Source organism: Lentinula edodes, assembly GCF_021015755.1.
Source record: "Lentinula edodes strain Le(Bin) 0899 ss11 chromosome Unknown C8R40scaffold_8, whole genome shotgun sequence".
NCBI classification, from domain to species: domain Eukaryota; kingdom Fungi; phylum Basidiomycota; class Agaricomycetes; order Agaricales; family Omphalotaceae; genus Lentinula; species Lentinula edodes.
In genome coordinates, this window is record NW_025764314.1 from 646,965 (window position 1) to 666,453 (window position 19,489).

Here is a 19,489-nt window from a genome sequence, read left to right on the forward strand (position 1 = left end):
CTGAGCGGTCGTGTAGGAGATGTCGGAGAGCTGGTAGAAATGTGTTGGCTACTGTTGGCTACATGCGAGATTGAATAATGGATAAAGGATTGGCTTGGTACTGCCGCAAAGAGCATGTATACGAAAGGCAATATTATAAACAGCAACGAAGTCAGAAATATCTCTGTTCCCTGCAGCTGATATACGGCTTCGTCCAGTAGTGCAAATGCCGGCGAGCCTTGCAAAAAAAAAAAAAGCACAGAAAGTTGAAAAAACGGCGATCTCTGATGTCATCGCCCACGTGAGGATGCTTCTTGATTCTCCGGTACCTTGCTGAAGCCATGGCTTCCATTTCACTTTCATGCTTTGCCCATAACTCCCATTATCAAGCTTGTGGTTCTTGCATTTTGGACCGTGCTCAAGCTCATCATATTCTTTATATACACTATAATGGGCGACATTCAAACCAGGCCATTTTCCAAAAATTATAGGCAAATACCTTCTCGTACGACGTTCAGTTCTTGTGCTGATTTTCACTTTGCTTTACCTAATAGCGGTCTTATCAATCAGACTGTGATTGGAATAGCAATCACTGTGTTATGTGTGGGTGGTCAGGAATTGATGAAGAGAGCGAGGCGAGGCAGTAGAACCAATCGCAATGGAGTTTTGGGTAGCCGCGAATCTTGGGAATTTGGCTAGTACGTGAAATTAATCTAAAGTTTCATTTTCAAAGGGTACTGACTATTCTCATTGTTTATCCCTCAACACCTTCCACCAACCCGCGTTATCAGTCTTTACCAAGGCAGATCCTGGGCCAGGTATGCGGAAATAGTCTCCAAGCGATCTGACATAGCACTCACATAACACCTAGATATGCTTCACCTCCCATACCTCTGCATTGGCCCTTGGAATGGATACCCCAGGTACTCAGGTTCCCCGAGGAACAACTAAACCAACTTCGAGGAGTCGATGCTGCTCTTTATATCCGTTTTCTCCGAGGCTGTTTCTGGTTCATCCTCCTTCAGACATGTACAACTTTCCCTATCCTCTTCCCCATCCACGTCAAGTTCTCCAATGACTCTATCTCACCCAAATCCATGACCCGTGCCTCTATATCCTCATTAGTCGACACGACAACCGGTCTATCCTTACTCTGGATACACATCTGTTTGATGTTCTGGATTGCTCTTTCCTGGATGGCTACATTATTTTGGATAATGCATGGTGCCTTTCGAATGCGCTCTGATAATATTGCGGCAACTGCTCGGCGGAAGGCTCTGAGAGACTCGGATGGCCATGAATATCATCCTCACCCACACCCCCCGTATACCTTTGCCGAAAGTCCATCCCTCGATACTAATACTCCCGTCGAGGGTCTTCGTTTTCGCACAATAATGGTCTCAAATGTGCCACCTCAGCTTCGTAACGAGTCCGAACTGAAGGAGTACTTTGAGTACTATATGTCTCGGAAGCTAGAAAAGCCTGCCCTCGGCGTGAACTCCACTACTCAACCGGGGATGTTCAACAAAGTGTTTTCGTTTCTATTTAACCGTGTGAAAAAGTTACCAGTCTACCTGCCCCAGGAAGGCAAAGAAAACACGGGTCATACGGAGGAGACAGCGAATCCAGATGACAAACCGGTCATCGAGAGAGTGGTAATCGCACGAAAGATGACGGAGTTGGCATCTTTGTTGGAGCGTAGGGAGGAGATTCTCCGGCTACTCGAGACGGCGCATATAAAGCTGGCGAATACCACTTTGAACGCCGTCAAACATGCCATGGAGCGCAAAGCCAATGCAACCTCTTTCACGCGGAGCAGTTCTCGTGCGGGTCTTATTGCGAAGCAGAGGGCACAACAAACCAATTTAGAAGCCGGTGACGCCTCGCAAGATGGAACAATGACCGAAGAACAGCGCATTGAACGACTGATCAAGGCCTTGGGACCTTATGTCGATGAATTTGGAATCAAATCATATCCTTATCTTAGAAAGTCATTCAAAGCCCGATATTCGTTCAAAAAAGTGCGAACGGACCGATCTCTGGATTCTGATTCTGAATCAACCGAACCACCGACATCCCCAATATACCCTCCATCCACCGTTGCGAGTCACCCCCCTCGCCGCCAGAAAACAGTCTGGGATGTTCTGCTCAGCCTTCCACGGTCCAATATCGATGCATACCAGCCTCTGGTCCGGCTATCTCATTTGTTTCGCGGGAAGACAGTTCCTTCCATCGATTACTACACGGCAAAATTGAACTTGCTTACCGCGCTGATCACTGAGAACCGTGCAAAGCCGGCAAACCGGTATGATCCCGTGTCGACTGCGTTTGTGACGTTTGCGGAGCCGGAAGACGCGCGGAGGGCTTGCAAGTACCTTGCCGTGCATCCGAACAACCCTTTGGCATGTATAGCGACGATGGCTCCTCAGTATCAAGATTTAGATTGGCAAAGAATTATGAAGAGTTCCTTTAAGGCGGAGGTGAGTCATTTCGTGTGCTTGGTGGGACCGCTCGTTGATCATCATTTGCAGTTTGTCAAAGATTGGGTGGTCGATGCTGGTGTATGGGCGTTCACCATATTCTGGCTGTTTCCCGTTTCACTGTTGGTTGGTTTGGTGTCAATTCAGAACATTTCTACTTTCTGGCCTTCGCTGGTATGGAGATTTCCAGCTACTATCATAGTCAGTGTCTAACCCCCTCTTCGTAATAGAAAAGATACCTTGATAATCATCCATGGGAAGAAGAAGTCATTCAATCTTTCGTCCCCACCCTTCTCGTCGCCTTGCTCGCGCTACTCATACCCCTCATCCTCCTGCTCATTGGCAAAAAAGCACACACGATAACCACGCTTTCTGCTCTTCACGACCGTATAATGACACGTTATTACAAGTTTCTCATCGTCAACGTTCTAGTGTTCTTCTGTGTTGGCACAGCAGCCCTGCAATCTATCTTGGACTCAGTTGGCGCGTCTAGTGCTAACACAGTATTAAATACGGTAGCAACAAGTTTTCCGAGCGCAGGGCCATTCTATGTTGGTTGGTGTAAGTAGAAATTGGAATTCAACAATGCATGTAGGTCGTTACTTACTATCTTCATTCATAGTGATTTTCACCACCGCTATGCATGGTGGTTTCGAGATCGCACTGTGTATGTTCGCTCTCACTTTAATTAATCGCGGCATCCGCTAATCGGCTAATTGGCTGATTTGTTTTGCAGTTGGAGTGAGTACCCTCTGAGCACTCGGCGATTGCTTGATCACTAATGAGTCAACTAGCTCCCGCTCATTATGTATCCGACTACGAAACGCCAAGTTACCCCGTACGTACCAAATGTCTTTAGTCTCCCGGTTGAAGTTGATTTTAATATCCCAGACGGAGGCGTGCAATTGGCATACGGCCTCGAACTTTCAACTACTACTGTAAGCTTCCGTATATCCATAGTTCGTCAACGATTGACCGTTTGTTTATATAGATTGGCTTCCCACTCATCTATTAGTTATCCACGTGTTATTGGTGTTTTCCGTGCTCAATCCTGTGGTCATACCGTTTGGCCTGTTATACTTCTTTGTTGAATCCGGTGAGAACGATTTCGTGAAGCCTACATAAGTCACGGCTGTTTACTTTTTTTTTTTTTTTACTTTTTCAGGGGTCGTCAAGAATCAAGTATGGATTACTCTAAATTATTCTAGGACTATAGCTGATACGCTAATAGTTGATTCATGTGTATGCCAAGAATTATGAGGGAAACGGCCAACTGTTACTGATTCGAGCAATACGGTATTCTCTGGATGGTACGTTGCTTCGAACTCGTGCATCGTACATAGCCAATTTATCCCCATTTCTCAGGGCTTGTTCTCTCCCAGGTACTGCTTTAATTGATGGATTGAGTCGTCCGCCTATTGATAATTTTGTGCGCTAGACCGTCTTCTTGGCGTACATGGTAGTACTCAAAAAGTCTGTGAACATTGGTCTTTCGGCGTTTCTTGCCGTTTTCACAATCTCCGTGAAGATATTGTACGTAACGTGTTTTACTCGTTTGGCTACAGTCTTGTTCTGAGCAGCTCTTAGTATGACGCGAATATGTCGAGCCCAATTTGAGAACGACGATATTCGTGAAGCTAAATTGGTATGCGGCAGAGCGCCGTCCTCCGACATTACTCCTACAGAAACAAGAATATTGGAGGAAGACGTTGAAGCAGCAACGGGAAGTCAAACCCAGCAGGATCTTCCTATACATGATTCATCCTCGACATCGCGGTCCAAATTCTCAGTTCGGCTTCCTGAATGGATATCATCTTCTTATGCCACTATTCGGCAACGCCCTCGTAATATCGCCCACCGTGCGCCAATTCCTTTCTCAGATGATAGGCCGAGTTTCTCTCGGTTAATGTCCATGCGCAGCACGGCTGTCGGCTCCCCCACAGAATTACCCCCTACTATTGCAGCATTGTCAAGTACGGCTCACGAAAATTCTGGGCCAGTGACCCCTCATCCTCCGCCGATTTCCTGGGATGATCAATCCACACTTGATCTTCCCTACGACAATCCCTACTATACACGAGCCATCAGTAATGTTTTATGGCTTCCCCGAAATCCTTGTGGTACCCTTGACCTCGATGATACAGTGGATCTGAAAGTAGCTATTTCAGTCGACCCTACGACAGGTAAAATAGGGACTTGGAGTGTATCCGGCGAAACGAGGTCACCTTCTGATGCTGTTGAGTCTATCTCTGATTCCTTCAGACTCTCGCCTGCTCCATTTTCCGATGGTGGTGCTTCAATGCTTAGTGGAAACTCAGGTGTCAACACTGGGGCGTTCCCTTCGACTTCTGAGCCTGAAATCGATGGCACAGAAAATATTGAACTCCCAGAGATATTGGCCAAGAGAGCGCTACAGAAAGACAATGTTGAACCGGCTGTTCGACCACGACGCCCTTCATTATTTCAACAGCGTCAGAATGAAAGGTCATCGTCGCTCAGTCTTGGACCACACCGTCGGCCTAGTACAAGGCACCGTCAAACTTCGGAATCTCGGTCAATTTCGGATATCGCTATCGCTGCTCAGACGAAACCTCAGAAGCAGAAATCTATAATGTCCATGTTTGACGACCATTCCATCTCCCACGAAATTGATCCTGCTACTCGACCTGACGCTCACGCACAGGCTGAATTGGTGATGGCTCATCCCGCTCCATCGCACATGTCAATAGATCATCCTCCTCCTACTCTGAAACGCGCAGTCACTATTTCGGCGAATCGTGCCATCTATCACGAAATTATCGCCGAAGAACAGCAGGCACTAGGCCAACGATTGGTTGAAGAGCAGGCCGAAGCGGACAGGAATAAATCAACAAAGTCTTGGTTAACCCAATGGATGTTTAAGAAGGCGAAGTAAATTAAATCTTGTGTGTTTTCTTGTTGTATTAAATGTTGCTCATGATCTTCGATTATACCCTTGCTACAATATAGTGTACGGATTAATATCAACGTTTCTTGGATGTATAGTAACGTATATCTTCCGCGCAATTCCCCGTGCTAATTTGCTTGTTCAATGGAGCCGACATTCTTCCACCATTTACCCCACTTGCGAGCCTATTCCGAGATTTATAAGGTGCTCATGTTTGCAGGTACTTCATCAATCATGTTCGTGCAAACTTCCTTTGTAGCGCTTCTTTGTGGCTCAGCTTACGCTGGGACCACGATATGGTCAGGAAGTTTCAACCCATATCCAACCGTCAGCACTTTCGATGACTGTAAGAGATTTACTTCACATGCTTCATAAACTAAGCTGGTTTCATTAGGGTCTTGGGCTGACGAAGTGGGAACGTATCAATGGTGGGTACTGACAACTTGCGTCAGAAACATTTCTCCAACTGCATTATCATACTCAGGTATATTCATGGAACAGAGCCAACGTCGCACTACCTTGCACTTGACCCTAGCTACAAAAATCCTGCTGATACAGCAGAGACCAACGGTCTCATGGTGACCATCGACTCTACCGCGGAATGGAATTCGGATATGGAGCGAACCGAACTCATTCCACAGACTACCCAGAATCTGGGTACAGGAAATCTGTTCTACCATTTCTCGCTTAGCACCGATCCAACTGGTCTTAATGCTCCCGACGTAGGCGTTACTCTCCTTTGCTTTGTTAGTACTCATTTGAGTTGCACGTTGTTCAGTCTACCCTAGAGCACCAGGTAAGTACATAGTATGCGCTTTCAGTAAAATTTGGACTAGATTTCCTCTAGATCTTGTTCTTTGAAAGTCATTTCACGGAGGTATGTCCTCCGAATATCAGCAAGGATCTGGGGTGAACCATTGAACTTGCTATATCCAGATTAAATATGGAGTAGCCCCCAACCCAACCGATCTGCAATGGATGGTCAGTAGCCAATTCCAGTGGGGGACGCCTCTTGTTCCGGGGACATGGTACAATTTCGCCTACGATATCGACGTCAGTTTACTCCCTTCCTGATATCTATCTTCACTGAAGTACCCTCCGTTTACTGACAGTTTACTGGCTCGACTGTGGGACTTTGGTTCTCCGATGGCAGTTCGCCCTTGACGAAGGTAGCAAACAATGTCGCAGCTTCAACCTCAACCAACTCTGAAGACTTCCATGTTGGCGTTCTACGTATCGTAAACACGCCCGCTCCAGAGAACTGGTATATATCCGGCGTTTACATTGAGAATGGTCCTATCACGACGGCGATTGGAAGTGGAAACAGCACCGGGTCAAGTTCAAGTTCCTCCATCTCCAGCAGTTCTGCTACTTCTGTGACTTCTACACCAACTACCACCATAAGTTCACCTTCATCCACGCCTACCGCTACAGCTCCTGAAGTATGTAATCTAACTTTATCTTGCTTGCCGAGTTTGATGAATTTTTGTTTTGAAATAATAACCGTTCCAGTACGGTCAATGTGGAGGTACGAAGCATGCATTCTCTTCGTCTTTGGTGCTAACGAGTTATTAGGCACTGGATATACTGGACCAACCACTTGTGCTTCTCCGTTTACCTGCACCGCGATTAGTCCACCTTACTATTACCAGGTAAGGAACTGTCTTCGAAAAGAAAGTTACTGGATCCTGAACTGGAGTTTAGTGTCTGTGATTCTTCGAACGGGAACATGGAATTGTTATCTGAAACTATCTGAAACCAATCCACCTTGAGCGTTGAAACGTCGATGTTACTGCAGTACAGATAATGTACCCTACCGGAGCGAGAGATTTTCGTACATACATCCTACCTTCTAAGAGCTACTAACAATGTAAACACTGATCTTGCAATGAAAATATCTTACTGTGCATACATGGGGGGTCAATCAAATTTGAGATAGAATATAGAGGGCAACGATGATTTAATGCAGGGACTGTCTATCCCGTCTTTAAGCTTGACGACTTGAAGCATTTTGAGGCGTGTGTTCGTCTATCCAGTATGCATCAATGGTATGCCGAGGGTGTAGGGCTAGGTAGGGCTTGAAATCACTCAAAGTTCCTCAGGGGTATACTGACGTCGGCGTCAACAGTGCACGTGACTGACTATGCAGTTTCTCACGAGAAATTCTCAGCTACCCTATCACTCCTTCCACAGCGGTTCGGTATATCCCCAAGAAATTCAAGATGGGTATGCCTTGCCAATACCTCTTACGATGATCTTTGCTGATTTGCTGCAGTCCGTTACGCCGCCGCTGACCATGCCACTAATCCCGAAAAGAGTGTGTGGATGCCAAAAATGCAGGCCGATATATTCATCTGAACTTTTCATTACTTCTAGCCTCTCGTGCGCGAGGTGAATACCTCCGAACTCACTTCAAGAACATGCGGGAGGTCGCGGCCGCGCTGACTGGTGAAATAGTCTAGCTAAATTCGTGAGGAGAAGAAAATCTAACGGGGATCATTTATAGGCCTCAAACTCACAAAGGCATACACGTACCTTACGGATGTTACAGAACACAAGCAAGTCATTCCTTTCAGACGATTTGCTGGCGGTGTAGGACGTGCGAGCCAGGCAAAGCAGTTCGGTACAACCCAGGGTGCGCTGTTTGAACTTTTAGACAAGAAACATTATTTACGCCGCGATCTCTAGGTCGCTGGCCTGAAAAATCCGTCAAATTCATTGTCCGTCTGCTGAAAAATGCTGAATCCAACGCTGATGCCAAGAATATCGATGTTGAAGATCTCTACATAAAAAACATCGTCGTGCAGCAGGCTCCCGTATGTCTTGTCGTCTGTTCTCATGATAGTGCCAAGTTTGATTGATGTTTTAGAAAACCCGCCGTCGCACATACCGTGCCCATGGTCGTATCAACCCTTATCAAGGTCACCCATGCCATGTTGAGATTATTCTCGCTGCCTCAGAGGAGGAAGTGGAGAAGAGCAATGACAAGTCCAACGCACTCATTGGCCTTAACAGACGGCAAATTGCGAGGAAGCGAATTGAGGCTGCCCGGGCATAAATGAGACTTATACGGCAGGGGACCAAGGTGCTGGATTGGGGCGTATAGTATGCAGTCCGTGTTCTCTTATATGTACATGAATCTTCTATGCACTGCTACATGTTCTTCTACAGCATCACGGACCGTTTTTGGACTGCAGAGATGACAGTGGCCTTGCGAATGAATTTGAAGGGACTTCTTGGTGATTTCTACGGCTACAATGACTATTTATTACCTACAGGGCGGCTGAATGCACGGTAAGATTCAAAAGAGTGGGCTATCCAAATTATAAGAAAGAGGAATGATATAATGCCAAAAGAGTGGAGAGGTAAGAGCGGGAAAGACACAATGCGATAATCAAGAGAGTCGTATAAGATGGTGAATAATGATGAACGGGGGTAGAACAGGAAGAGCATGAGCTAGGTCGGAGGCAATCGCACTAGTTCAAACCCGGAGGGTAGTCCGCGATTTAGGACTTGGAGGGGGAGAGACTAGCGGTGAGTCGACCGTAGGAGGCGAAGAAGGTTGTTGGGCGGGAGGGGTACGTAGACGTCGAGGCTTGAGTTGAGTGCTATAAAACCAGATCATCAATCAAGGAAATCCAGAATCCACTGAAATACGAACGTTCTGAATTCGAAAGATTTCATATGTGTTGCTTCGTCGGCAACATTGAACCTGGAAATGTGGCTTCGAAGAAGGCCCTCCACGGTATTGTCTTTGGGGAGAGAGTATAGGCGAGGTGCCTCGAGTGCTTTTGTAATGTCATGAGGAGATCGCTACAACAAGACTGGAGATCATTCGTACCGGAGATGACTTTTCCAATCACCCGTAAGTGATTGGCGTGAATACTATTTTCGTTGATGAGCGCGGTATAAGCATTAGCGATGTGCGTTGTGCTTTTTTCGACGTTGTCTAGATAGTCAATATATGAGAAAAATATCGACGGCTCTTGGGAGTGGCACGAACGAAGACGAGGAATGCATGCAATGGTCCCCAACTGGGTATCTTGCAATTCATCGGCGTTCAGCTTTTTGTTGTTTATTTCGAATATGGTACGGTATTTGTTGTGCATCTCTTCCGTTGCGGAATCAAGTGCCTGGTGGGAGTGAACAAAAGATACCCAGACCCTAGTCATGATGCACTCACGGGGAGAATTTCTATAAGACGCCAAACGTATGAGATATTAGTTATCCCGATGAAGATAGTCGAAGCACAGCTGTTGTTCTTCATATCGTAGCACAGCTAAGATCATATGTTAACAAAGAGTTGATTGAAGAAGGACACGGACTCACCCCACAAACTTTGAACCAGAACTTGATGGCTCGCACCATCCCGTCTTCATGTTCCGCTTCCAACAAGATAGTACTGATAACCAACATGAACAATGAGCGATTGAAATGTCGGACAGCCGTTGCTGCACGCTCCGCAAGGTTTCTAGACGCCGTAATTTCTTGTATGGTGCCCTCATAAACCCGAATCTGTGCTGCGAGGCTGCTGGATTGTCTGAGAAGAGCTCTTTGTTGAGACTTCAGAGTATTAACCAAGATACGCTTAGTTGATTTGTCGACCTGTTCCTGGAGATTCTTCGATTCCATTCCAATGGCTTCGTGACGTTCCTTTATATCGCAAAGCTTTGCTCCCAAGCGAATTTCGCAGGTCCTTGTCTTCCTCTCCAGCCATAACCGAACAAGAGCCTGGACAGGTAACTGACCCCAGATACTGGCTTCAATGCGTGTCAACTGCTCCGCAAGTACCTTGTACCCCGCAGTGCAATTGAACGCATCTAAAGGAAACTTCGTTGTACATTGTTCGACGAAAGCGTAGGGCGCGGGGTTAGAGAGACGCCTGTAGGATATACTCTGTTGACGCTTTTGAAGCCACGTAGTACGAGTGACGCCGTCAACTCGAACAACTTTGACAGCTTGAGCAAAGGCGATACCCAAGCGATCTGGGAGAAGCGAAGCAGAAACTTGTTTTAAGACAAAGTCCTGCATGTCGTTCAAGACGCAAGAGTCATCATAGGGTGGTTCCCAGAACTGAGTAAGCCACCGAATAAGCACACTGACGACGCGTGGGCGAACAATTTTGGCATGGTTGTTACACCAGACGCGCATTTGCTTCTGATCCATAGGCTCGTCTGGCATGGGTTCGTTGAATCGGGAGATGAGTAGATCGAGAACGTCACTGGGAAGGAGAACATATCGAAAAGTTGTGAAAAACCAATGGATAAGGTACGGGTCTTGAATCGCATCCTTGGAGGTCAAGAGTCGAATTACAGCGACGAGGGACATTTTGATCATGTGCGCGCTGTCATGACTGAGGGTAATGTTCATCGCGTCTTCGGACATTGGAGGAAGCTCGACGTCGACGTCGGGGTTCAACGGATCCACAGGATAATAGAGAGCAGAATTCCGGGGAGCATATTGCGGGTATTCATCGCCACTGCTCGCTGCATCTGATTTGGATTTGAAAAGTGACCCCAAGACGCTTTTATCCCTAGCTTTATGCAAAATGGTAAGAATAGCAGACGTCCTAGAACTAGAGCTCGATTTGGGAGAATCCTCTGTGGGATGATCTAGGACTTCAGTGGTGATCTGGGCGAGGGACATCCGCGCAAAAGAGCGATCGGAGGTGGAGCCTTTCGGAGCACGGAGATGAGGTGTAGGAGGTAGACCAGGAGCTTTGACTTCCTCGACTGCGTCCGCTGGAATTTCTGGAAGGGGTTTGACCAATCGCTCCGTGAGACCAAGAAGGCGCTCCAGCGCGTCAATGGTCAGCTCAGCTATGTCTACAACTCGGGAAACAGCTGCAGCTCCCCGCGACGCGTCCACATGTTCTAATCGTTCGACTCCCTGCTGAAACTGCTGAACCATAAAAGAGACAGCTTGGATGTTCTCTAAGTATTTCTGGTCATCTTTAACGTCTTGGGGGACCTGCATTAGATGTACGACGTTGATGATGCTCGAAAGGAGAACCTGAGCCAGGGATCGTACCCCGGGAACATCGGCAGTCGACCGTAAGGCGCGAAGGAGCTTGATGCTACGAAAAAGCGAAGGATGGCCTGCGCGAAGATCGTACTTCAAACGCGAAGACGTCCCGGACGTGTGGTCAAATTGAGGTAAGAAAGTCGCTTTGCTAGTATCATCTGAAGATATAGATGCAGATCGATGGCGACGAGCTGGTAAACTTGAAGGAGGGGTAGGAAGAGCAGCCACAGGACCTGCTGTGGACTTCTCCTTCGGCTTTGTGTCGCGTCGTTCGACGCTGGAAACTGGATTCGAGGACACGTACATAGCAGATAATCAGCTTCGTATCGACAGTTTCTCGCGGGAGATTCAGAGATACTCGTGAAAGCAGGAGTTCATATAAAGATCATTGTCGAATACTTGATATATGTCGTGACCTTGAAATTGGTGGCCATCCGTGAAAAGACACAATGAGTTTTGCTTGGACGTCGGTCAACATGTTTAGTACCTTTTCAGGAAGTCTAACGCTCCGACGTCTTGAGAACAATGAGTGCAGTCATGGACATGATATCGTCAGATCGTTGTCAACATATTCCCGAAACGTTCATAATCAGCCAACAGATGAAGGAAATTTCGAACCACTATTAATCTAGAACACACAGGGTCAAACGTTGGTTTTGCATGGTAGAACTCGAACCTGCTCGGACGTGGTCAAAAAACGATGAATTTAAACCTTGTTATTTTCATAAGCAGTGACTACTTCGAGGTCAAAGTTATCATTCTTCAGCTACCTGAGGATGATGGCCAATGCTGATTATGGGTCTTTTGTTTGTTAATTGCATCTGGAGTCACTCACCTATCTGGGTCGAATCCAATCCAAATTCATCCTGTCTAAGCTCATACGATATTTCACTGACGCTGTAGAAATAATTTACTTACACCATTGCATTGCTGTGTACGGAGTTTCAGAGGAGGCTACACCTGGCTACACCTTGAACCAAAACATGAAGGTGTTAAGAGGATGATGATCTGAACGAACCTATGTACAGCTTTTGAATATTTTGGGCGCTAATCATCAAGCCGACAACGAAATCCCGTGTCATTCCAATTACACAAGTTTGCCTTCTTACACACCGAGGCATTTCTACCTACAGCTAGCCAAGCAATGGCTTCTAATAGGTAAAGCCCGTGAACTCCCCAAGAAATGAGCTTATATCATATTCGCTGTAGACTCAATGACCCCGAACAAACTATTCGAATAACTCGTCAGTTTTCTGGGCTTCTAGTTGTCCTTAATAATCATTCGTTAATCCACAGTTCATGGTGCTACCGGGTTAGCCAAACGCGATCTCCTTGGTTTACCTGATCCATTTGCTGTCTTGACTGTCGATGGAGAGCAGACCACCTCCACTACGGTCTCTCGAAGGTCACTGAATCCAACATGGAATAACCATTTTGATGTGTGAGTTTGTAATCTTCCGATAGACTTTCCTCATGTGTTTTCATCAGTACTGTTCGACAATCGTCCATGCTAGCTATCCAAGTCTTTGACCATAAGAAATTCAAGAAACGTGATCAAGGTGTGTTCATTGTACTCCCTCGCATCCGTTGATACAACTGAAGTCCCCCCCACAACACAGGATTTTTGGGCGTTATCAACATTCCTGCCGCAGAAGCTATTTCTTTAGCCGCAAATAATCATGGTGTGTCTCTACACATTTCAATTTGCCTAGCGCTTCTTACTCATATCGAATCAGAAATGATCACGAGAGATCTTACCATGTCTAGCAACAACCTCCCTGTGTATGGAAAGCTGTTGTTCGGATTCACTTTAACATCTCGACCTCCTCCACCTACTCCCCGTCTTGCCGACACAAGTTCCTTCCCAATGCCCGCTGCCGATACCGCTCATCTTTCTCCCAACCATCCTTCGGGCAGTGCTACCCTTGATCGAATACGTTCCTCTAGTGTTATTGCTCGTACATATGACAACGAATTTCCGCGAACGCAGCATCTAGCATCTTCGCAATCTCTCAGACCAAGTTCTAGTAACGCAAATCTCTCCTCGTCTATGTCACAGCGGTTTCCACAGCCTGAAGTTGCCGGACGACCTGTGTCAACGGCAGGAGTAACCAATCCAACGCCAGCAAGAGTCGTGGAAGACAGTGAAGGGAATCCCCTACCAGATGGATGGGAGCGTCGAGTTGACCCTCAGGGAAGGACGTACTACGTTGATCACAACACACGCTCTACGACGTGGTATAGACCAACTTCTAGCCAACAAAACAGGACGTCGCAAGTGCCGCAACAAGCTCCTACTAGAAACCCAAGCGCCACTTCTTCGGCTCCTTCTACAACCCAATCAACCTCCCCGCCGTCTGAATACAATGATGTTCATCTACCTCTTGGATGGGAAGAACGCCGGACCCCAGAAGGTCGCCCTTACTTTGTTGATCATACCACCCGCACAACGACTTGGGTAGATCCACGTCGGACTCTAAATCAATCAACGGTGGCACCGGCGACCAATGTTAACTCCAATTTAGGTCCACTACCGTCTGGATGGGAGATGCGTCTAACCTCGACTGGACGAGTATACTTTGTCGATCATAACACTCGGTGCGATTTCTATGTGTATCTCTTACACTTTTGCTTAACCTTACCTCAAAAGAACTACGAGCTGGGATGATCCCCGATTACCAACTAACGTCGAAGATAACGCTCCACAATACAAGCGTGATTACAGACGGAAGGTGGTCTACTTTAGGAGTCAGCCAAAGATGCGGGTGTTGGCAGGAAAATGTGACATCAAAGTGCGACGTACGCGTGTGCTCGAGGATAGCTTTACGGCCATCATGGGACATACCGGAGAGAACTTGAAACGCAGACTGATGATCAGCTTCGACGGAGAAGATGGATTGGATTACGGTGGTGTTTCCAGGTAAGTCATCATCATATCTTAAGAAATTGAAATTGAACTACTCGAATTCAGAGAATGGTTCTTCCTCCTCTCTCATGAAATATTCAATCCCAGCTATGGTTTATTCGAATATTCCGCCCACGACAACTACACCCTTCAAATTAATCCTGCTTCTGGAATAAATCCAGATCACTTGAGCTACTTTAAGTTCATTGGCCGTTGTCTGGGACTAGCAATATTTCACAGGCGTTTTCTGGACGCGTATTTCGTTGCAAGCTTCTACAAGATGATGCTGGGGAAGCACATGACACTCACAGACTTGGAAGGCATTGATGCCGATTTACATCGGTCGTTAGTATGGATGTTGTGCGTTGCATCATTGTCTGCTCATCAGATAATGTTAATCTGAATGATCCATAGGGAAAACGACATCACGGATGTCCTTTATGAAACATTTACAAGAACAGAAGATAGGTTCGGCGAGATCGTAACGATTGATCTCAAGCCAAATGGTGCCGATATACCAGTAACGGAGGAGAACAAGAAGGAATACGTTGATGCTGTGGTCGAATATCGGATATCAAAGCGTGTCAAGGATCAGTTCAATGCTTTCATGGAGGGCTTGTTGGAATTGATTCCTTTGGATCTCATCTCTGTGTTCGATGAACGAGAGATGGAGTTACTAATTGGAGGCATATCCGAGATTGATATGTAAGTGTAATTTTCCTCCTGGCATAACTCATGATGAACCTTTGTTCGAAATTCACAGGGATGACTGGACCAAATTTACTGACTACAGAGGATATGAAAAGACCGACCAAGTCATTGAATGGTTCTGGCAATGCATTCGATCTTGGCCAACTGAACGCAAGTCTCGATTGTTGCAATTCACCACAGGCACATCTCGTGTACCAGTCAACGGTTTCAAGGATCTTCAGGGATCCGATGGTCCTCGTCGATTTACTATCGAAAAATCGGGTGATCCTCAAGGATTGCCTCGTAGCCACACTTGCTTCAACCGTCTGGATTTACCGCCATATCAAGACTACCAGAGTTTAGAGACCAAATTGATCTTTGCTATCGAGTACGTCATTTTCATTGCCATTTCGTTAGGATTTTCACCTGATTTTTCAAATCTTTCTACTCACAGAGAGACAGAAGGATTTGGTCAAGAATAAAGTATTCTGTTATTGTATCTGTGCCATCGACATTGTTTTCTACTTTCATGTTTTGCCTCACATATGTATGTTTGCTCTCCCGTGTTTTTCATTCGACTGTCAGTGTCTTTGTACATCACGGGTTTGAATATAATCGGTGTATCTGCGATTGTGAAAGAGCATCCATATTCTGACACTGATATGCACAAATGCGCTGTGTATAACGCGTATAACGCGGACCCTGGTTGTTTTTCAATTATGGTCACCTTTCCGTAATGACAAGGAAAGACAAGATAGATCAAAATTGAAGACGATTTAGATGAGTACTAGCAGCAACTCATGCGATGCCTTGTGATGCACAATGAGAAGCTCAGTTCCACTCAGGGTGTCATATTGCTCCGCCCACTCGCTCCATTTGTCTGTGCAGTGAGCAATGAGAGAGCGAGAATTGTCATAAGCACTCAGCCAATCATACGTCGAGGACAGACGGCCTTCGTGTGTATTATAGGTAATTTACTCATGAACAACAGTTGATAGTACAGATTCGAACACAAACAACAAGCGTTTCTAACCATCCATTTTACGAATCATCCTCTTATCCCGCTCGCCCACTATCTTCACCAAACCCTCGTTCTCTAATCCCTTCACTACTTCTGTGAACTCCGCTGGATCGATTTTGATACTACTTTGAGCACTAAGACTCTTGACCACATCTGTCCACTTGACACCTCGTGTTCCTCCAGTAGCGTTGATTATCTTTAGCAACTCCCTCCTCATATCCTCTCTCAACTTGAGTTGACCTTGGCCTGTACCTGTGTTTAACATGCCCATATCGATCTTACCAGTTCGCGGGTCCATCGCACTTGTTCTGATGGCTTCACGCATCAATCTCACAGCCTCCTCGACGTCGTGGTCTTCAACAAATTCCGAGAAGCGCATCCGAGCATGGCCTTCAGAAAGACGTATCATACTTTCTAGTTGTCGTGTGGTGGCAGTGATGCGTTTTTCTGAAGTACGCGGGTCAGTACCCATATTGCGCATCTCGACGTAGGCCGCGACGAGCTCCTTGCCGGCGGACTCGGTGATAATTGGGTGAATTCTGGATCGGGCGTAGTCGATGTAGGCGGCAAGTTCATGAATAGGCTAGGAAATGTGTCATCATGAGTACACTGCGTCGGCAAAACCAAAAAAAGCTTCCCACTAGAATGTCACTGCCACTGTTGTCGGGCGTGTCTTCAAGGTACAGTCCAACCAGATGCTGAGCCAACCGACGATCCAAATTCTCATCTACCTGGTCCAAAACTAAATATAGCAGGTCAAATCGCGAAATGAGAGTAGGTGGGAGGTCGATGTTTCTCGTGATAGGCAAGTCAACGTCGTATTTCGATCCGACTGGGTTGGCAGCGGCAAGAATGGATGTGCGAGCATTCAATGTAGTTATAATACCAGCTTTGGCAACGGAAACCGTTTGTTGTTCCTGTGCCGGGAGTGAGCATGATGGAAAGGCCAAAATGACGTGAACAAACCATGACTTCGTGTAAAACACTCCTGGTAGCATCCGACATTTTATCGAATTCGTCGATGCAGCAGACCCCTCCGTCGCTTAGTACGAGAGCACCACTAAAGTAAAGTGGATCAGCTCATGGAGGGTTGCACAGAAGAAGCTGAATCACCTTTCCAGCACCAACTGTTTAGAATCTGGATCTCTAGTGACATACGCCGTCAAACCGACCGCGGAAGAACCTTTTCCGGAAGTATACACTCCCCGAGGTGCAATTTTGTGAACATACTACCATGAGCGTTAACTTCGGTAAACAACGAGAGACGAGGTCGCCCACCTGCAGAATCTGGCTCTTACTTGTACCTGGATCACCCACCAAAAGAACATTGATATCTCCACGATATCTTGGCCCTCCGCCTCCTCCGCCCCTTGAGATACTCTTGTTAGTGCCACCGAAAAGCTGAAGCAAAATCCCTTTCTTGACATCGTCCATTTCCCATATGGACGGTGCAAGCGATCGAGCTAGACGTTCGTAGATATCTGGTTGCTGAGAGAGTTCTCTGAGATGATCTTGGTGTAAAGCACGCCGGGAAGACCCTCCTTCGACAGAAGGGACGTCGTCGAGAGGATTGGCATCAGGATTGTCTCCGTCTAGACCATCCCCAACGCCGCCTACACCAGGGATCTTGTCCCCGCCCATTGGTCGAGTAGATCGATCGAAGCCCAGTCCCTTATCAGTCCCAAGCTTTATATGGACTACATCCACAAAAGTCTTGAACAAACTCTTCAGGCTCCTTTGTCTCGGATTGACCCTCACCGGAGTGCTTCTGAAGATTCCAGTTACGAGGATCCTATCACCCGGTTTAGAGACGTCAACTAGTTCGTCGTAGACGCTGAGAGAGACGGTATGGGGCGTTTGACCATCTGGCACGGCGTCGGGGGTCTCTTGTACTCGAACGACTTGCCTGTCCGCAAACTCTGACCGATTATGAATGAGGGACATGGTTCCTACAGATGCGCAAACGTCTCGTGGACAACGAGCAGGTTCAGAAATTCGTCCACGTGAGATTTCAACTTGAATAGTGTGGGAGCAGGTGAGGCAACGGAAGAAGGCGACTTTCATGTCTGGGATGACCGGAGTTGCACGAATGACAAGGCCTTTGATACAGACGAGTTTATCTGTATCTGAGAGGGGAAGTAAGGTAAGCCATGACCTGAATGGCGAGAAGGACCGGATGTAGCTCACCAGAAGGGTTTAGTTCGCGCATGTTAATAGGCGTTACTCCTAAGGGACGGACTTTGTACACCTTGCTCAAAATGTCAGATATCTCTGCATCACCAGCGGCATCTTGCATGCCCTCCAACCCTTCCGCCTGGTCTTGCTCAGCCAAATCAATCATCACATCCTTCAATGCTTGATCGAATGTCGGTATAACCTCCTGCGGATACTTAATGACTTGCGTGTGCAGCTTCTTCGTTGGTGGATAAGCCAGCAAATTCCTAACGTCAAGATTAAGGTTGGTTTCGCCAGTCTGGCGCATTCGTCGAAGATACCCTTCGTATAGAAGCACTTCACCTTCCTCGGGCGTAGCTAGTGCTGAAGTAGGTAGCCTATTCTCACGATTATAGGCAATGCGATATTTGATCTTGAAATTTTTCAAGAAATCGGTGAAGAGTTGGATAGTTTGGTTGATGTTGACTGTGGTACCCCAAATGGCACGAATCTCGTCGGGCTCTTCGGATACAGGGTCATTTGCGGCTGAAAGCAATGGGGCAGAAGAAGGAGGAAGGTCAAGTTGGATGCCATCGGAGGTGAGTGGGTCCGCGTTAGAATGAGTCGAGCGCGGGGGGCGGACTCGGCGATGAGAAGTCGGTGTAATGGAGAGAGAAGAGTGGATATCCCCTCTCCTATTGATGGGAGCAGAGGCTGTCGGGCTTCTACAACACTCGTTGAAAATACACAGAGCGAACGAACAACAGTGACACGTACGAAGGAAAATCCAAGGGCTCGGAGTCTTGATTGGCGATTGGAGGGTCAGAAGTAAAGTTTACGCGTCTTCGAGGCGTTTTGGATGGTGAAGAGCTTGGAAACGCGATCGGAGAAGAGCTCCCGGCTAAAAATACGCGTGAACAACAGCAAGTGCAGAAAGATCAGGTATTTACGGGCAAAAAGAGGCCTTTGTTTAGGAGTGCTAAGCCCTACTGCCCTCCTCGCGGTAATATTTCGGAGAGGAGAGCTCCCTGCGATGCTTTGGCTGCCTCGTGTACGAGCTGGGGTCCCAGCATTTGTTGAAGGAGTTCCTGCAAGAAAAAGAGGTAGATTGTTGGTTGGCGCGGCGCCCTGATCACCATCCTCGTTCATATCGGCATCGGAGGAAGGAAAATCGAGAGCAGGCGGTGAAGACATTGAATTGTGAAATCAAGGAGAAGGAACGCGTCGCGTCCGCCGTCAAGAAAGGCAGGGTCCGTTTGCAAGTATTTTCTCATCACATGGTTAGCATGCCCGAGACCGGCCGGGTATAC

At 47.0% G+C, this 19,489-nt stretch overlaps 6 protein-coding genes across 6 annotated transcripts; 4 read left to right on the plus strand and 2 right to left on the minus strand.

The window, feature by feature from the left end:
* Window positions 1–292: 292 nt before the first annotated feature.
* C8R40DRAFT_879942 (uncharacterized protein) lies at window positions 293–5,562 on the plus strand. Its single transcript, XM_046236535.1, has 16 exons — window positions 293–466; window positions 527–677; window positions 771–797; window positions 851–2,459; window positions 2,511–2,633; window positions 2,690–3,020; window positions 3,082–3,126; window positions 3,196–3,200; window positions 3,254–3,297; window positions 3,351–3,397; window positions 3,451–3,555; window positions 3,625–3,641; window positions 3,691–3,769; window positions 3,825–3,841; window positions 3,898–3,992; window positions 4,047–5,562. The coding sequence occupies exons 1-16, from the start codon at window positions 430–432 to the stop codon at window positions 5,371–5,373; spliced, it is 4,059 nt and encodes a 1,352-aa protein (XP_046089080.1). The 5' UTR covers window positions 293–429; the 3' UTR covers window positions 5,374–5,562.
* Window positions 5,537–7,469, plus strand: C8R40DRAFT_1093310 (uncharacterized protein). Its single transcript, XM_046227590.1, has 10 exons — window positions 5,537–5,731; window positions 5,780–5,813; window positions 5,870–6,107; window positions 6,164–6,181; window positions 6,233–6,262; window positions 6,322–6,438; window positions 6,498–6,827; window positions 6,898–6,913; window positions 6,961–7,037; window positions 7,090–7,469. Exons 1-10 carry the CDS (start codon window positions 5,596–5,598, stop codon window positions 7,096–7,098), a joined length of 1,005 nt encoding a protein of 334 aa, XP_046089081.1. The 5' UTR covers window positions 5,537–5,595; the 3' UTR covers window positions 7,099–7,469.
* Window positions 7,470–7,607: 138 nt separating this feature from the next.
* Window positions 7,608–8,443, plus strand: C8R40DRAFT_1159424 (60S ribosomal protein L17/L23; the record flags this gene model as incomplete). The annotated part of the gene is made up of 6 exons (XM_046229876.1): window positions 7,608–7,611; window positions 7,661–7,702; window positions 7,762–7,833; window positions 7,892–8,020; window positions 8,074–8,201; window positions 8,255–8,443. 6 exons carry the CDS (start codon window positions 7,608–7,610, stop codon window positions 8,441–8,443), a joined length of 564 nt encoding a protein of 187 aa, XP_046089082.1.
* A 480-nt stretch (window positions 8,444–8,923) lies between these two features.
* C8R40DRAFT_880000 (ras guanine nucleotide exchange factor domain-containing protein) lies at window positions 8,924–11,912 on the minus strand. Its single transcript, XM_046236537.1, has 5 exons — window positions 9,715–11,912; window positions 9,569–9,664; window positions 9,389–9,518; window positions 9,227–9,334; window positions 8,924–9,173 (listed from the first exon to the last, which is right to left on the minus strand). Exons 1-5 carry the CDS (start codon window positions 11,713–11,715, stop codon window positions 9,010–9,012), a joined length of 2,499 nt encoding a protein of 832 aa, XP_046089083.1. The 5' UTR covers window positions 11,716–11,912; the 3' UTR covers window positions 8,924–9,009.
* A 598-nt stretch (window positions 11,913–12,510) lies between these two features.
* Window positions 12,511–15,738, plus strand: C8R40DRAFT_1093340 (uncharacterized protein). The gene is made up of 11 exons (XM_046227591.1): window positions 12,511–12,567; window positions 12,619–12,653; window positions 12,706–12,850; window positions 12,898–12,968; window positions 13,029–13,091; window positions 13,146–14,007; window positions 14,060–14,329; window positions 14,381–14,674; window positions 14,729–15,019; window positions 15,078–15,392; window positions 15,459–15,738. The coding sequence occupies exons 1-11, from the start codon at window positions 12,554–12,556 to the stop codon at window positions 15,484–15,486; spliced, it is 2,388 nt and encodes a 795-aa protein (XP_046089084.1). The 5' UTR covers window positions 12,511–12,553; the 3' UTR covers window positions 15,487–15,738.
* Window positions 15,739–15,941: 203 nt separating this feature from the next.
* On the minus strand, window positions 15,942–19,483 carry C8R40DRAFT_1093343 (cell division control protein 54). The gene is made up of 8 exons (XM_046227592.1): window positions 19,130–19,483; window positions 18,957–19,080; window positions 18,213–18,904; window positions 17,304–18,151; window positions 17,139–17,254; window positions 16,992–17,085; window positions 16,667–16,942; window positions 15,942–16,608 (listed from the first exon to the last, which is right to left on the minus strand). The coding sequence occupies exons 1-8, from the start codon at window positions 19,371–19,373 to the stop codon at window positions 16,033–16,035; spliced, it is 2,970 nt and encodes a 989-aa protein (XP_046089085.1). The 5' UTR covers window positions 19,374–19,483; the 3' UTR covers window positions 15,942–16,032.
* Between the last annotated feature and the right edge of the window lie 6 nt (window positions 19,484–19,489).

What these genes read in the sequence shown, in the direction of transcription:
- C8R40DRAFT_879942 (XM_046236535.1), top strand. Translation starts at nt 430, where the DNA reads ATGGGCGACATTCAAACCAGGCCATTTTCCAAAAATT. An exon ending in ACGAAACGCCAAGTTACCCC is followed by an intron (nt 3,298 to 3,350) that starts GTACGTACCAAA and finishes TTAATATCCCAG; the next exon opens with ACGGAGGCGTGCAATTGGCA. An exon ending in TCGAACTTTCAACTACTACT is followed by an intron (nt 3,398 to 3,450) that starts GTAAGCTTCCGT and finishes TTGTTTATATAG; the next exon opens with ATTGGCTTCCCACTCATCTA.
- C8R40DRAFT_1093310 (XM_046227590.1), top strand. Translation starts at nt 5,596, where the DNA reads ATGTTTGCAGGTACTTCATCAATCATGTTCGTGCAAACTTCCTTTGTA. An exon ending in CGTCAGCACTTTCGATGACT is followed by an intron (nt 5,732 to 5,779) that starts GTAAGAGATTTA and finishes TGGTTTCATTAG; the next exon opens with GGTCTTGGGCTGACGAAGTG. An exon ending in TTGAAAGTCATTTCACGGAG is followed by an intron (nt 6,263 to 6,321) that starts GTATGTCCTCCG and finishes TGCTATATCCAG; the next exon opens with ATTAAATATGGAGTAGCCCC.
- C8R40DRAFT_880000 (XM_046236537.1), bottom strand. Translation starts at nt 11,715, where the DNA reads ATGTACGTGTCCTCGAATCCAGTTTCCAGCGTCGAACGACGCGACACA. An exon ending in GTCTTATAGAAATTCTCCCC is followed by an intron (nt 9,519 to 9,568) that starts GTGAGTGCATCA and finishes CACTCCCACCAG; the next exon opens with GCACTTGATTCCGCAACGGA. An exon ending in GATTGGAAAAGTCATCTCCG is followed by an intron (nt 9,174 to 9,226) that starts GTACGAATGATC and finishes ACATTACAAAAG; the next exon opens with CACTCGAGGCACCTCGCCTA.
- C8R40DRAFT_1093340 (XM_046227591.1), top strand. An exon ending in ACAAACTATTCGAATAACTC is followed by an intron (nt 12,654 to 12,705) that starts GTCAGTTTTCTG and finishes GTTAATCCACAG; the next exon opens with TTCATGGTGCTACCGGGTTA. An exon ending in CGGTCGTTAGTATGGATGTT is followed by an intron (nt 14,675 to 14,728) that starts GTGCGTTGCATC and finishes AATGATCCATAG; the next exon opens with GGAAAACGACATCACGGATG.
- C8R40DRAFT_1093343 (XM_046227592.1), bottom strand. Translation starts at nt 19,373, where the DNA reads ATGTCTTCACCGCCTGCTCTCGATTTTCCTTCCTCCGATGCCGATATG. An exon ending in ACAAAGGCCTCTTTTTGCCC is followed by an intron (nt 19,081 to 19,129) that starts GTAAATACCTGA and finishes GCGTATTTTTAG; the next exon opens with CCGGGAGCTCTTCTCCGATC. An exon ending in ACAGTGGCAGTGACATTCTA is followed by an intron (nt 16,609 to 16,666) that starts GTGGGAAGCTTT and finishes CACATTTCCTAG; the next exon opens with CCTATTCATGAACTTGCCGC.